The sequence below is a fragment of the Pieris napi genome, chromosome 14 (assembly GCF_905475465.1).
Source record: "Pieris napi chromosome 14, ilPieNapi1.2, whole genome shotgun sequence".
Taxonomy (NCBI): domain Eukaryota; kingdom Metazoa; phylum Arthropoda; class Insecta; order Lepidoptera; family Pieridae; genus Pieris; species Pieris napi.
Genome location: NC_062247.1, coordinates 10,534,442 through 10,547,882, shown reverse-complemented (window position 1 = coordinate 10,547,882; position 13,441 = coordinate 10,534,442). Strand labels below are relative to the sequence as shown.

The 13,441-nt window shown below is 32.2% G+C and overlaps 1 protein-coding gene across 7 annotated transcripts in view; it reads left to right on the top strand.

Annotated features, from left to right (window-relative positions):
• LOC125055911 (cAMP-specific 3',5'-cyclic phosphodiesterase, isoforms N/G) overlaps positions 1–13,441 on the top strand; it is a 343,092-nt gene that overhangs the window by 205,307 nt on the left and 124,344 nt on the right. For 3 of the 7 annotated variants that reach the window (XM_047658638.1, XM_047658637.1, XM_047658636.1), the window contains exon 1: positions 5,195–6,071. The exons of the other annotated variants lie outside the window; for them this stretch is intronic. In XM_047658638.1, the coding sequence (XP_047514594.1) occupies positions 5,356–6,071 (716 nt within the window). In that variant the 5' untranslated portion in view covers positions 5,195–5,355. Of the gene's footprint in view, positions 1–5,194; positions 6,072–13,441 lie in introns of those variants that run through there. 7 annotated transcript variants of the gene reach the window in all.

Here is a 13,441-nt window from a genome sequence, read left to right as displayed (position 1 = left end):
ATGTTACATATATTTGACTCCATAAATACTTTACATCACAATAACACAAAAAGAAAACACATTACCAATTTAAAATTTACGTTATGTGTTGTTAAAGTTATGTTTGATTCAACCTTTTAAAAGTTTTACAATGATTTTGGTATAAACATTACTTATATGTATACCAAAATTAATTATTTATTTAATATCAATGTTTAGTGTTCTATTTATTATGTAAGGATTATACTGCAGTACCAATAAATGATACTCCATTCATATTACAATAACAAAAAAATATTAAAGTTATAAATAAAGTCTCTTTTTGGCTAAAATAAACAAATATTTATTTGAATTCGACATTTAACATGTTCTAAGTTGATTTTGGAATATACTTTGATTAATTTTTTTTTTTTTCATTTTAATTATCTAGATACAATATGTATTATAAGTATAATAATAAAATAATATATTGAAATTGAAATAAATAACTAAACTTAACATAAACTAAAATATATCATTAAAAGGAGTCCAATTAGGCAAGGTTTGGAATTGTGTATTCTTCTTAATTTCAACGTAAGTAAGACGTTCACGATACCAAGAGATAAAAACTGAAGTTTCCTGAAAACTATCGGTGATAGGTTTTATTCTCGACGAAAAAAATGTCAGTTCAAAAGTTTCATTTTAATGAATGCACGTTTGACATATTCCTTTTGTCTTAACGCAGTATTTTTATTGGTCAATCTATACATGCGCGATATAATTAAAACGAAAGAATGAACTTTAAAAGTTATTTTTTAACTTTGATAAAAACATGACTATGTTCTATACAGTTATTGTTCAAAGAAATTGATATAAGCACCGCAATATGACTGACGTCAAGGCGAACACTGGGTTAGCGAACTTTAACATAGCTGTCTCATTAATATTTCAAACACATGCTATGTATTACACAATTGTGTGAAATACATATATCTTGTTATGTGCGTTTCATGGACTTGCTTAAAGCTTATAAAACGACGAAGTAGGTCAAACGCTGTGTGTGTGTGTATTAGTCATTTACCTATAAAAATATACATTACTATAACAGATACGTGTCATCCAAAGGTTTAAAGCGACGCTGGTGTCTTAATTTTTCACGTCGACTAAACTCACTCTTTACACTGATATTAATAAAAAGATATTGTTGGGCTCGTACATATTGGATATTGTTATAATTGGATGATATTTCATTATAAGTATCAAGTTAGGCTTTTAAGCTTTCGTGCTATTTTTCGAAACTAAAAGTCAATAAATAACGTTAACAGACCTTATAATTTAATTCTAAATACCTTTTTATTTTAAAATGGCCCAAAAAAACTCTTGCGTAAATTAATATTTAAGTTACAGTTAACACGAAATTACATATAATGACAATCTTTATATATATAATTCTTCTGTGAGTGTGTATGCCACTGAACTTCTCTCAAACGACTGGACCGATTTTGATGAAATTTTTTGTGTGTGTTTAAGGGGATCTGGGAATGGTTTAGATTCACAAATCAGCCCGGCAGATGGCGCTGCAGTCGGTACTTTCATACTTTGTTTAATATCCTAATCGCTTGAAATATCATGCAGGACAACGTCTGTGGGGTCCACTAGTATACATATATATTAATCAAATTACTGCTATACTTTATTATATATGGGTAGTAAAGGGAGCATGTTTGGGAAAGTTTCGTAATTTAATCACAAACATAATTTAAAAATTGAATTATAATAAAATAAGAAGCAAATTCGTCTGTCAATCCGATATCTACGCCAGGAACAATTCAGCTTAAATCCCGATCGATTAAGTTATAGAGGACAAACTCCACAAATTTTAAATTAGGGATTCTTTAAGCTATTGATGGATTTTAATTATTATGTTTTCATATTTTCAAAAATCTGAATAACTTTATTAGCTAGTTTCACATAACAACACATTTAATGGTAATAAGTTTAATTTTACACTGAAAATTGTTTTATTCAACAATAAATAAACACTAATTTCTATTATAAACAATAAAATCGAATGGATAATTTGTATTATACTTTATAGACCTCCATACAAATTTCTACGTTAATACTGTTTGAATTTTGGAATTTAAAGCGTTGAGCCAGTAATGCCGTAAACGCGCCTAACAACGAGAAATCGTTATTGAGTATTTCAGTGAATGCACAGCTACATCGCTACAGCTATATTCAACTGTAAGTCTCCCCTTTGTCAATATACGGATTGCAGTAAGCTTTCAAAAAGCTCTCACCGCTAAAACTAGCCATGTAGTAGTATGTTCTATGACCTTAATACCTCCATATTGTTTTTATAACTATTGTTAGGACCTTAATATGTATTTTATATTATCGAAGTCAAAGCTCAATCTTAGCGTCTTATTTTAGAAATTAATAATAATAATAAAGCCCGTTTATTTCCAATCTTTACAAATATTTAATATACAGTTTTGATTTGTTACTAGTTATTGTTACCCTTTCACGAGTATAGACCTCCTCCAGCTTTTTCCAAACTTCTCTATCCATAGCTTTCTTTCTCCATTCGCTTCTTGACGCTTCTATATCTTCTACCCAAATTTAAGAACACCGTCTTCTTCTTCCCCTATTGGCTTTTCCATATATATAAATGTGTGGATGGGTGGATAAAGTCCACCTGTTATCTGTGCATCTTGATGTATACTAGAAATTTTTATATAAGTAATATAAGTAAGGTACTAAATACATTATCTAATTATATTTATATAAAAATTGGGATGTGTAAATTTAAATACCATCAGTTGGTTTTTTGAAGAGTTATAATAAAAACAAAAGTGGTTCCTTTACCTTTTAAAATATACAATATATAATAATGCAAATCGGATAGTATTTATTGGAATATTCTCTATTTACCGTATATATCTATGTACAACTAAGTGTTTTTTACGACAGTTTTTGCCGCGCACCACCACTATGTGGAACCAGGTGCCCACTGAAATATTTTTGAACCAATTCGACTTCAAGAAAAGAGCGTAGCAATTCTTAAAAGGCCGGAAACGCACTCGCGAGCCTTCTGGCATTGAGTGTCCATGGGCGATATCACTTAACAATGGTGGCCTCTTGCGCGTTTGTTCTATAAAAAAATAGGTGCGCTATCAATTCTGGCACTTATACCATCTCAGTCTGACAGTACAAGAAGTGCTATATCTGTATGTACATATATAATGACGTACATGACTATCGAATTCCATTAAGGAGGAATCATAGAGTGACTCACATGAATCTTTGCCAATAATTTTTGTTTACCGCTAACGCGTCATTGCCTCTCATATCTGCGTTTTTTGACGCATACAAGGTACTGCATTTAAAACTTCCAAAAATAATCGTTAAAAAATTAAAATTATTTTCGAGAATGATACAAGGCTATTAAAAAATTAAACTCAAAAATACCTGAACAACTAAACCAATTGATTTTTCTTAACAACGTAATAAGTTCAAAAGCCGTCTAAGTTAAGATATATAGATTATTTTACATATATTAAACGATATAAAAGGGAATTAAGGGTACATAGATAATATAAGCTGTCACGATCATGATACTGACAGGTATGTATAAAGTTATGTTAGTTTTTTTCTCATTTCCTTATAAAGATTAGGCCCCGCCTACTCTTTAAAAATGTACACCTCTGTCAAATATACAATTAAAAATTTAGATAAATATACTTTATTTGATTACGACTTATATAGTAGCATCGTTCATTATAAAATAATTTAGTATAATACTTATTTTCGTTCAGATACTACGAATCTTGGCTGTATACCACGGCGAAACGCCAACGATATCCCAATCACTACGCCAATCTAATTGCAATTTCCTGGTATCGTTCATAATAGTAATTGTCAAAATTGGAATTAATTACATGATTCAGCTAATTTGCCAGCGCATGTAGTTATTTCGGCGCGGGCGCAGACTGGACGTTACGACGCCTACGCAAAGTTTCAACGCGAAACAAAGACGAAACGATTCTTCAGTTCACCGCGAGCTTTCCATTGAATAAGTTCTACCAATAAATAAAAAGTGATTTTGTGAAACTATAGGTAGTTAACTGCAGGTAGCTATAGTTCGATTTTAAATTCCTTTTTTGAATAATTTAAACTCGTGTCATTTTCTGTGAAATTCCGCTTTGAAACGTGATTGAAATAAAGCCAAAACGAAAATCGTTTTCCCATTTTGTTACGCCGTTATCTATTCAACAACTTTAACAATCGCTAACAAGTTGTTTTAAATATTTGAGCGTAATTACCGTAGATGAAATTTAAGAACAATTGTGAAGTTTCTTCAAGGTTCTTTACTGCGTTGTAAACGATACATTCCCGGGCTTTTCTAGAACATCAATCAACAAAAGACAAACAGCGCCTTATTTCGAGAATAAAAACTTTTCGAGAACGCTGTATAGAACATACCTCGTAAAGTTAATATTTTTGTACACATCAAACAAATCAAAGTTGCGAAACGCAATTGGCAATAATCCAACTGTCGAAATTTCTTTATATCAATATAAAATCCTTTGTAATGAATTATCGTTTATATGTCTTTAGAAGTTTTCGATCCATAATTCCAATTAATTTTGACAGTTTTACACGACAAACAAGTTATTTAAAACTAAAAAATATTTAACAATTTTAGATAACCCACATAACAATGTCTGAGCGTTTGGAAGCCGGCCAACAACTGGTCAAACAGACCATGGATCAAATGATTCAAGAGAAAAAAACGACAGGAACGGTTAGCATACAAGCTCGACAGGAATTCCGAGAGTCATACCAAGAGAGCTACGAAGAAGAGTATGAGGAAGAAACATTCATCGATCAATTCGGAAATAAAACAACAAAGAGTGTTGAATCGAGTAGCGAGAGCAAAGAACATTCAAAAAGTGCAGATGTGAAGGTGAAGGCATCTGGTTTGAATGCGGACCAACTTAAGGCCCTGACGGATTGTGCGAATGAGGCGGGCCAACTCGCGCTTGATTCTAAAGCAGCCAATTAACTCATGTAAGGTTATATAGCATTTATGTTGAAACTCGTGTAAGCGTGTTAAAGTTTATAATAACCATAACTATTTTTGTAGTTCGAGTTGAATCGTGGATTTACGAAATTTTATTATTTTATTTTATTGAATTGATACTTATAATACCTGCCTTTTGTTACAGGTGCCGTTTGATTGAAGTGAGGTGCTCTTGTGGAGTGATAAAGACTGTGTACAGTGTTCCTTATTCTATGTTCTAAATTTATTATAAGTTTTTAATCAATAAATGTATCAAATCTTAAATGGTGTATTAGTGTGGTGACCGTGTAGTTAGGAAATTTGTAGAAATGGAGGAAGATGAAGATGAAAGGAAGGTTTGGCGACCAAAGCTCGCCGCTTTTAGTTCGCTTAACACTCGGGTCGTTCATTCTTCTTTAGAGGAAGGTGTAGTTCTGAAGCAGGCGTCTGCTGAGTCAACCGATGCGAACACGTCTAGCATATCAGCGGCACAGTTTAGTGATAGAAGCTTTGTATCAAAAACCAGCACATTCTCGCGAAGTGGTACTTCTAGTTCTAGTCAGGAGGAATGTGAGGTAGCGCAGACAACGATAACTAGTGGTCAGTACTTGGCAGCTGCGCGCGTAGAAACTGCACGATCAATGGAGAGTCTACGTCCAAGTAAAGATTCGTCGCCGGCGCGCCCTGCCAGCTCGTGTACATCTGTTCGCATTCATCGCAGCTCATTTCTAACAGCTAGCGAAAGAGATGTTCGCGAGACGAGAGGTGCGCCAGCACGAAGGGCTCTCTCTGGGGAGGATATGGGGAATGCGGAAAAGAGACGAGGATTGTTCGCAAGTACGGAGCGGCGCGCCTTACAACAGCTAAGCTTGCCCCCGCCTGAGAGGCGACTAACTATTTTAAGCCCACATAGCCCGATGGCAACCAGTGAACTACAATGGCCGGCGCCCTCAGGAATTCGGGGCAGGCGAAAGAAAGGAATGGTTTTACCCAAACTAATATTACCTCGCAGCGATTCAGATGGCTCAGATGTTTTCTTTGAAAGGTGCTATTTCTTATTATTTAATAGTCTTTAATAGGGAATTAAATGCCTACAGTACGGTTATTATTATAAGTACTATTAATCTGCAGTAAATGTAGCTTTAATTATATCCACGAACATAACTTTAGTGATTTTGATTAATAATAATTGCAGTAGCTAAAGACTTATAGTAACTTATTTAATTAAGAGTATATTCAACCGGTTAACAACCAAGTACAAGTAATTATAGGAACTGACTATTAAGTTATTAAGGCTGCTAAGAACATTAGGTAAGTTCTAAGTTCTTCAAACTTTAAACTTCCATTTAAACCGCCAAGGAATAGTTTTACTTATTAGTTATTCCGTATATAGTACGTAGCAGTAACCAATTCAATCATTCTTTATATGAGTAGTTATTATTTTGATCTGTCATAGTGTCTTATCATTTATTTATTAATTAAGGAATTCATTCTGCAAAAGCGTCGGTACGTAACTTCCAATAGTGATAGCGAATCCTGACTTCAATTTTGCAACATCAGCGCTACGGATATTGAGAGTATTACATCGAAATTGCATTCATAGTCTAGTCGACAAGTTGAAAATGGAACAAAATAGAGATACTACTCTTAAAATTATGTGCGATAGCTCATTGGATCCGGAATGACGTCCAGAAAAATGTGCTAAAAGCGTGTATTAGCACATAAAAAATTGCAAAAATTATAGACAATTAAAGATGAAAAAAAAATGGCATTTAGTTTTTTGCCAATATTTAATAAACTATTAATATAAACACTGTTTTGACCGGATTGAAGTTATGTATTATTATAAATTTACAACTATTTAACATAATTTTAAATTTATCCGACGTTTCGCGTGCTTTACAGCGTGCGTGGTCACGGTGACTGAAGACAAACGATGTTGAATGTCAAGAAGTATCACAGCTGCAGAGAAAGTTGCATTATCTGTATTTATTTCCCCGGAGTTGGTATCGACTAAAAGATGGAGGGTTTTGGCAAAAATGGCTCACGGTGTCCTCTATTTTCGCGGATTGTGTTTCTTTTTGAGATTTTAATTTGGATATTATTGGATCCCAGGTGTTTGACAATTTTAGGCCGTCTTCTCTATTGAAATTGGGGTGTTTTTTGATTTCAATGGCTTCGCGTACCAATCTTGGGAAGAATCTTTTCTCTTTCGCAAGTACTTTCGGTTGGTCAAAGCGTATGTAGTGATTAGGCCTATCTAGTATGTGTTCACAGACTGCTGATTTTGTGTGTCGTCTATGTCTTATGTCTGCAATGTGTTCTTTGAGTCTGCTGGACATATTGCGTTTAGTTTGCCCTATGTAAGACAGGCCACAGTCGCAATCCAGTTTGTATATACCTGCATCTTGCAATGGGGTGTTACTTTTGATTGGTCTTAGGAATTGCTGAATCTTCTTGTGCGGCTTGAAAATTGTATGAATAGAAGCTCGTTTTAGGATCCGGCTAATTCTATCTGTAACTCCCTTTACATATGGCAAGTAGGCTGGCTGGCGGGGAACTGTTTGTGTCTTGTTTTTGTTTTTGTGATGTAGCCGGGGGATGCGCAGCTTGTTTCGGTGTAGCACCTGTTTGACATGCTGTAGTTCCTCCTCGAGTTCCTTCACAACTGCTTTCTGCCGGTAAATGTTTGTTTCAGAGAGCCCAACGTCTTTGTGATGATGCCCACCTCGAGGAGGAACTACAGCATGTCAAACAGGTGCTACACCGAAACAAGCTGCGCATAATACATAACTTCAATCCGGTCAAAACAGTGTTTTATTTAAATGAGTTATGTTAATCAAAGACAAAACTATTAATATTTAAGAAATTTCAAATAAAGATTCTGAAAGAGGACTCTCTATTTTAGGACTCGGTATTTATTGATTTGCAAAAAAAAAATTCCCGCCATTTGTTGATAATTTTTTTTAAACAAATTGATTAAATCAATATTTTTAAAAAAAAATTTAACACAACTTTATTACATTAAAAATTTTATGATTTTTAAAAAAAAAATTTTTCCTTAATAACAATTTTTAATTGTTTATAATCGTTTTTTCTTAATTTTCTATTGTTTAAATAATTAGTTAATAAAATTTTTAATGTAATAAAGTTGTGTTAAAATATTGATTTAATCAATTTGTTAAAAAAAAAATTATCAACAAATGACGGGATTTTTTTTTTTTTGCAAATCAATAAATACCTTGTATTTATAAAAAAACGAATATATGATGATTTAGAAAAAAAAAAAATTTTTTCATCTTTAATTGTCTATAATTTTTGCAATTTTTTATGTGCTAATACACGCTTTTAGCACATTTTTCTGGACGTCATTCCGGATCCAATGAGCTATCGCACATAATTTTAAGAGTAGTATCTCTATTTTGTTCCATTTTCAACTTGTCGACTAGACTATCAATAACTGACATGACTTTTGCTCTGACTTAAAACAAATTAAATATTTTTAAACGGCTTAACAGATTAAACTCAGTTGAATAGTTTCGATATCTTTTCTCTATATATTTTAAGTGGCTATCGCTTGCAACAAAGTGGTAAAGCAGTATTACGACTGTTTTAATGATTTCTCATTTTCGACTTCCTTGGATGATATACTATATCTGTAATTTTTTTCAGAAATTTGTAAAACATTTTATTATAAAAAAATACGAGGATGCTGTTATTCTACGGAAATTATTTTGTGCACAATGTTAGTAATACTTGATTACCTAATTTACCCCTGAAATAGATCGCAACAATAGTTTTAGTTTAGACTGTAATTCTACCAAATAGTCATAAAAGTAAATGCGACCGTTTAAAAACGAATAAAAAGTGGTAATACTATATCCCTGTTTCACCAAGGTCGTAATATTTCCGCGAAAAGAGCGGTAATAGATTATTAGGTTCTAAATATTTGTCAAAATGTGCCGTCGTAATGTGCGGTTACTGTGTCGTTCGTAATTATGTTTAAACAGTGAAACAATCGTAAACGCTTTTGATCTTCAGTCTAATTAGATGAATAATTGTAATATACATTTAGTTATTTTTTAACTATTTACACTAAATACATAACAACAATGTTTAAATCGTCTAATAAGCTTTCATTTGATATAGTTGTACATGTAATGTAATAAGTATCCTACTAATAATAAGATAACCTTTTATTTTTCCTGAACAAAATAGATTTTGCTTTTACGATTTGGTTCCACGGGGCAAGCGATATATAGGTCCATCATAATCATCACAAAACATGTTACATGTTACGAAAAATGATTCAAGTTATTGATGTTACTTTAATAAAACCTTATATGGGAAATGTATGGAGGTCAATATAAAGAGTAACCTTTATTATTTCTGTTCATTTCAATGAAATTTGGGAAAACAATCGAGTTCTTCTTAATAAAAATAATATTTCATTACTTCTTTGTTTTTATACGGCGAACTTATACATTTCAGCAATATTTAGGAATATGAACATTGTAATATGTAATATAATCAATAATTTCTTTTAATAATCAAAAATAACTCTAGAAATAATAAATTAACCCTTTTAGACAATAAAATAAACACGTTACACTTGGATAAATAAGTATTTGATTTAATACTGTGACGTACGAATGCATGATTTAAAACGATATCAAAGGTAATTTAAAATAACAGTACTTGCCTGCCAGGATATGAATTAAATTAAAAAAATAATGGTGAAGTGCAAATGTAAAATAAGCAACAGCGTGGAGCGAGAAAAGAAAAACATATAAATGATATTTTGTTTTACAAATTTACCTATATATATTTTTTGTATAGAACAGGTGGCAAATGGGCAGGAGGATCACCTAATGTAAGTCACACTCTCAATGCCACAGGGCTCGCGAATGCGTTGCCAGCCTTTTGAATTGGTACGCTACTTTCTTGAATTTTGGGTTTGGAAATAATTCAGTGGTGGTATGCAGCAAAAACGCTCAGTTGTGGAATGACGGACTTCGAAATAATACGGAGGTCGGCCTTGGTGTTAAATGATTTAGCTTCATCCGATTTCGCGATGTCGTGTATTCTAACCCCGTTAATGGGTATTTCTTTCTATGCCCATTACAATTTGTTGCTAATACGGTGAAAGACATGGAGGAAACCGATCCAAGAAACGACATATGTTAAACAAGCTATGCAGAATAAAATGAGACCAATGTATTAGATGCAGATATGTCTATGGAGATTTCAAAAATTTATCTAAATTTAATGCCAGCATCAATTATTTGTTTAAAAAACAAAAAGGGTGCGTGTACGCGCGTAAGAAGTTATACTTCTTTAGCATTAATTACAATTAAATAATCAAAGACTGGAAAAGGAGTCATTATAGTCAATAAAGTTCAGTTTACATTTGAGAAATTAAATAAATAAATTTTTATTATTATTCTCTTACATTAAGTGTAACATAAATTCTATTATTATTCCAATGTTGTTTTTAAATTATGTCCAATGCCGTAGCATCTTCCGTGGGCAACTTCATTCCGTTAATTTTGTGTCACGGTGCGCGCGCATCGTAAAATTTCACTCTCATCAATTTTTCATAACGCGCCTAAAGAAGTATAACTTCAAAAAGTAGTTATATTAAAACGTCCCGTTTGAAATAGAATTATATAGCTATTCGAAAATCGTGTATAAACGATAAAGTTCGGATATTTATCCATCATTAGATAACAATGTTACGTTTTATCAATTTTGCTGATATCCCTCGAGTACTTGTTGATACAAATTGAATAAGAACATGTGGTTATTTATATCACTGATAATCCGTTTTATGTAAAGTCAAACAATTTAATGCGATTACACGTAAAGTTTATGATAATATTTACGGCTTAATTAATAGACCGTTTAATTTTTTTTACATATGTTTTATAATCCAAAATCTCACGTACAGTAACACAATACACGTGCTAATGGCGTGTTATATTAAAAAAAAATATTAGGGGCTATTAGAAAATAGTACTTTAAACTTTCCTGTCTATCTTTCGTCATAATCTAGGGTCCTTCAAGAAAAGAGCGTACCAATTCTTAAAAGGCCAGCAACGCACTTGCGAGCCTTCTGGCAATTTCAATGGGTGGCGGTCAAACCACCTCAACCAAAAAAACTCAACATCAGGTGTGCCTCGTGCCCGTACGTATCTTATTACATAAAAAAATCTCTCGCAGTGAGCAAATTTGTATATTTCAGTTCACACATTTATAAAATACCTATATAACTGTAACTAGTATGTTCTAAAGGTACGTTCAGTCAACATATTTTAAAGTGATTTAATTATTTAAAAAAAAATTTGTAGGTACATTATAATGAACACTGTAAGATTGTCTATGGATGGAATACAACAGATATTTTCAATTTTTTTTTTTTAAATTATTCTGGCTGACTGATAATAATAATTCTAGTATAAGGGTAACCTAATTATTCATACAAAACGATTAGTTAGCATGAGTTTACCTAATGATGGGTATAAAACAGCATGAGTCACGGGGAAAACACGATTAAAGAGCGATTAATAAAATTATATATTTATAACCATATATATATTATATATTTATATAGCGAAAAAAATTATTTTATACATTTGTTAGTGACCTTTTTAAATATTTTGGTAAGTAACCATTGCTTAATTTCCTTTTTTTTTTTAATTAAAAAAAATATATATTATGTGTAAGCTATGCGCAATTAAATGAAATATTATCTTAAGCACTGTTGGTCTAGTGGCTTCAGCGTGTGAAATTCATTCCGTCGTAGGTTCGATCTATTTGCGCATTTAAGATTCACTCGAACGGTTACACCCAAAAATTCGAAGGGTTCTGTCAGGCATAGGAGGCTGATCACCTACTTTTCTATTAGATTGACAAATGATCAAGAAATAGATACAGAAGTCTGAGGCCCAGACCTAAAACTCTGGTAGCGCCACTGATTTTTTATTTTATTTTTATTATTATATAATGATATTGTCTTGATAATGTATCAATATTGCAAGGTCAATTGGTAAGCAAGAATAAAACTTTATACAATAAAATTATAAAAATTTCAAGGATTTAAGAGAATTGCATGAATTTTCTATTATTTTGAAACATCTGAATGAACGTGAACAGAATATTTTATCAGCTGAGCTGTATGTATACAAGTGTACGACAATATGTGATCTAATCATACAACAATTTTTGCATCAGTGAGATTTGAATAATTTACAAATATCTACTGTTTAAAAATTCTATGAAAGCTAATATTGTTTTCAGGCGTGAAGAACATGTTATAGATAGCTCATAAAACCCGGTAAAACAATGTATGTCGGAGCCGATTTATTTTTGGCAAGACTAAATGTGAATTGTGATTTATTGCCAGTTTCTAGAACTGATACACTAATGTTTATTCCATTTATCTGTGAATTTACAATGTAATAATATAATTTATACCATAAAAACGATAGTAATATTTAGAAGTTATTAGATAGTAATATATATAACCTACCTCCGTGTAACATAGCATTAGCTGTTGGGTTCATATACAGTGAATTTGTTTCAATACAAAGAGTAAACTCCATGAAATATTCCGGGATTTAATGTCTCTGTAAAACGTCGAAATTAGTTACTTTTGCTTCGTTTGTCTTGATGGCCATATAATGTAACATTTCTTTCCATATACTAGCAGCGCTAATGACAGAAAGTGCGCAGTCAGTATCATTATATACAGACCAGCTGTCCTCGCGAACTTCGTTCCTCCTTAATGGGATTTTATTTAGCCTACCTGTTTAGTACATGGAACATTTTGCAATGCTACCCCAGAGACTGTTCGGCTTTCCGGAATGAAAACGTTTTAGGTTTTTCAGTGAATTTTCCTTTATATAAACCTCAGAGTTCATGTCATAAGTTTTTAAGTAACAAAAAAAAAAATCAATTATCATCACTTAGGGGTTTGAATTATAGATAGTAGCCGATTCTCAGACTTACTGAATATGCATAAAAATTTCCTAATAATCGGTTGAGCCGTTTCGGATGAGTATGTGAAAGAACATTGTGATACGAGAATTTTATGTATTCTAATACAACTAAACTCAGACTCATTTTGGGTTATCAATCTTCAATAAGTCATATTAGTTTAAGACAACAATGCTTATGATTATGTTAGACATACAAGTTATTCGTTCGCAAAATAAAATTTTGTAATGGTACTAACTTAGATTTAAAATTTTAACCTGCAAAATATACACAAGCCAATCAAATCCTTTACGAAGAAGCCTCTCGCCTTTCAGCCCGGTACACCGCAGGAAAATCAATATTGTAAAGCCGCTCTCGAAAATGCATTCGAAAGGAGAAATATTCAGTTTATTCTAGAGAGATATAAAACCTAGACTA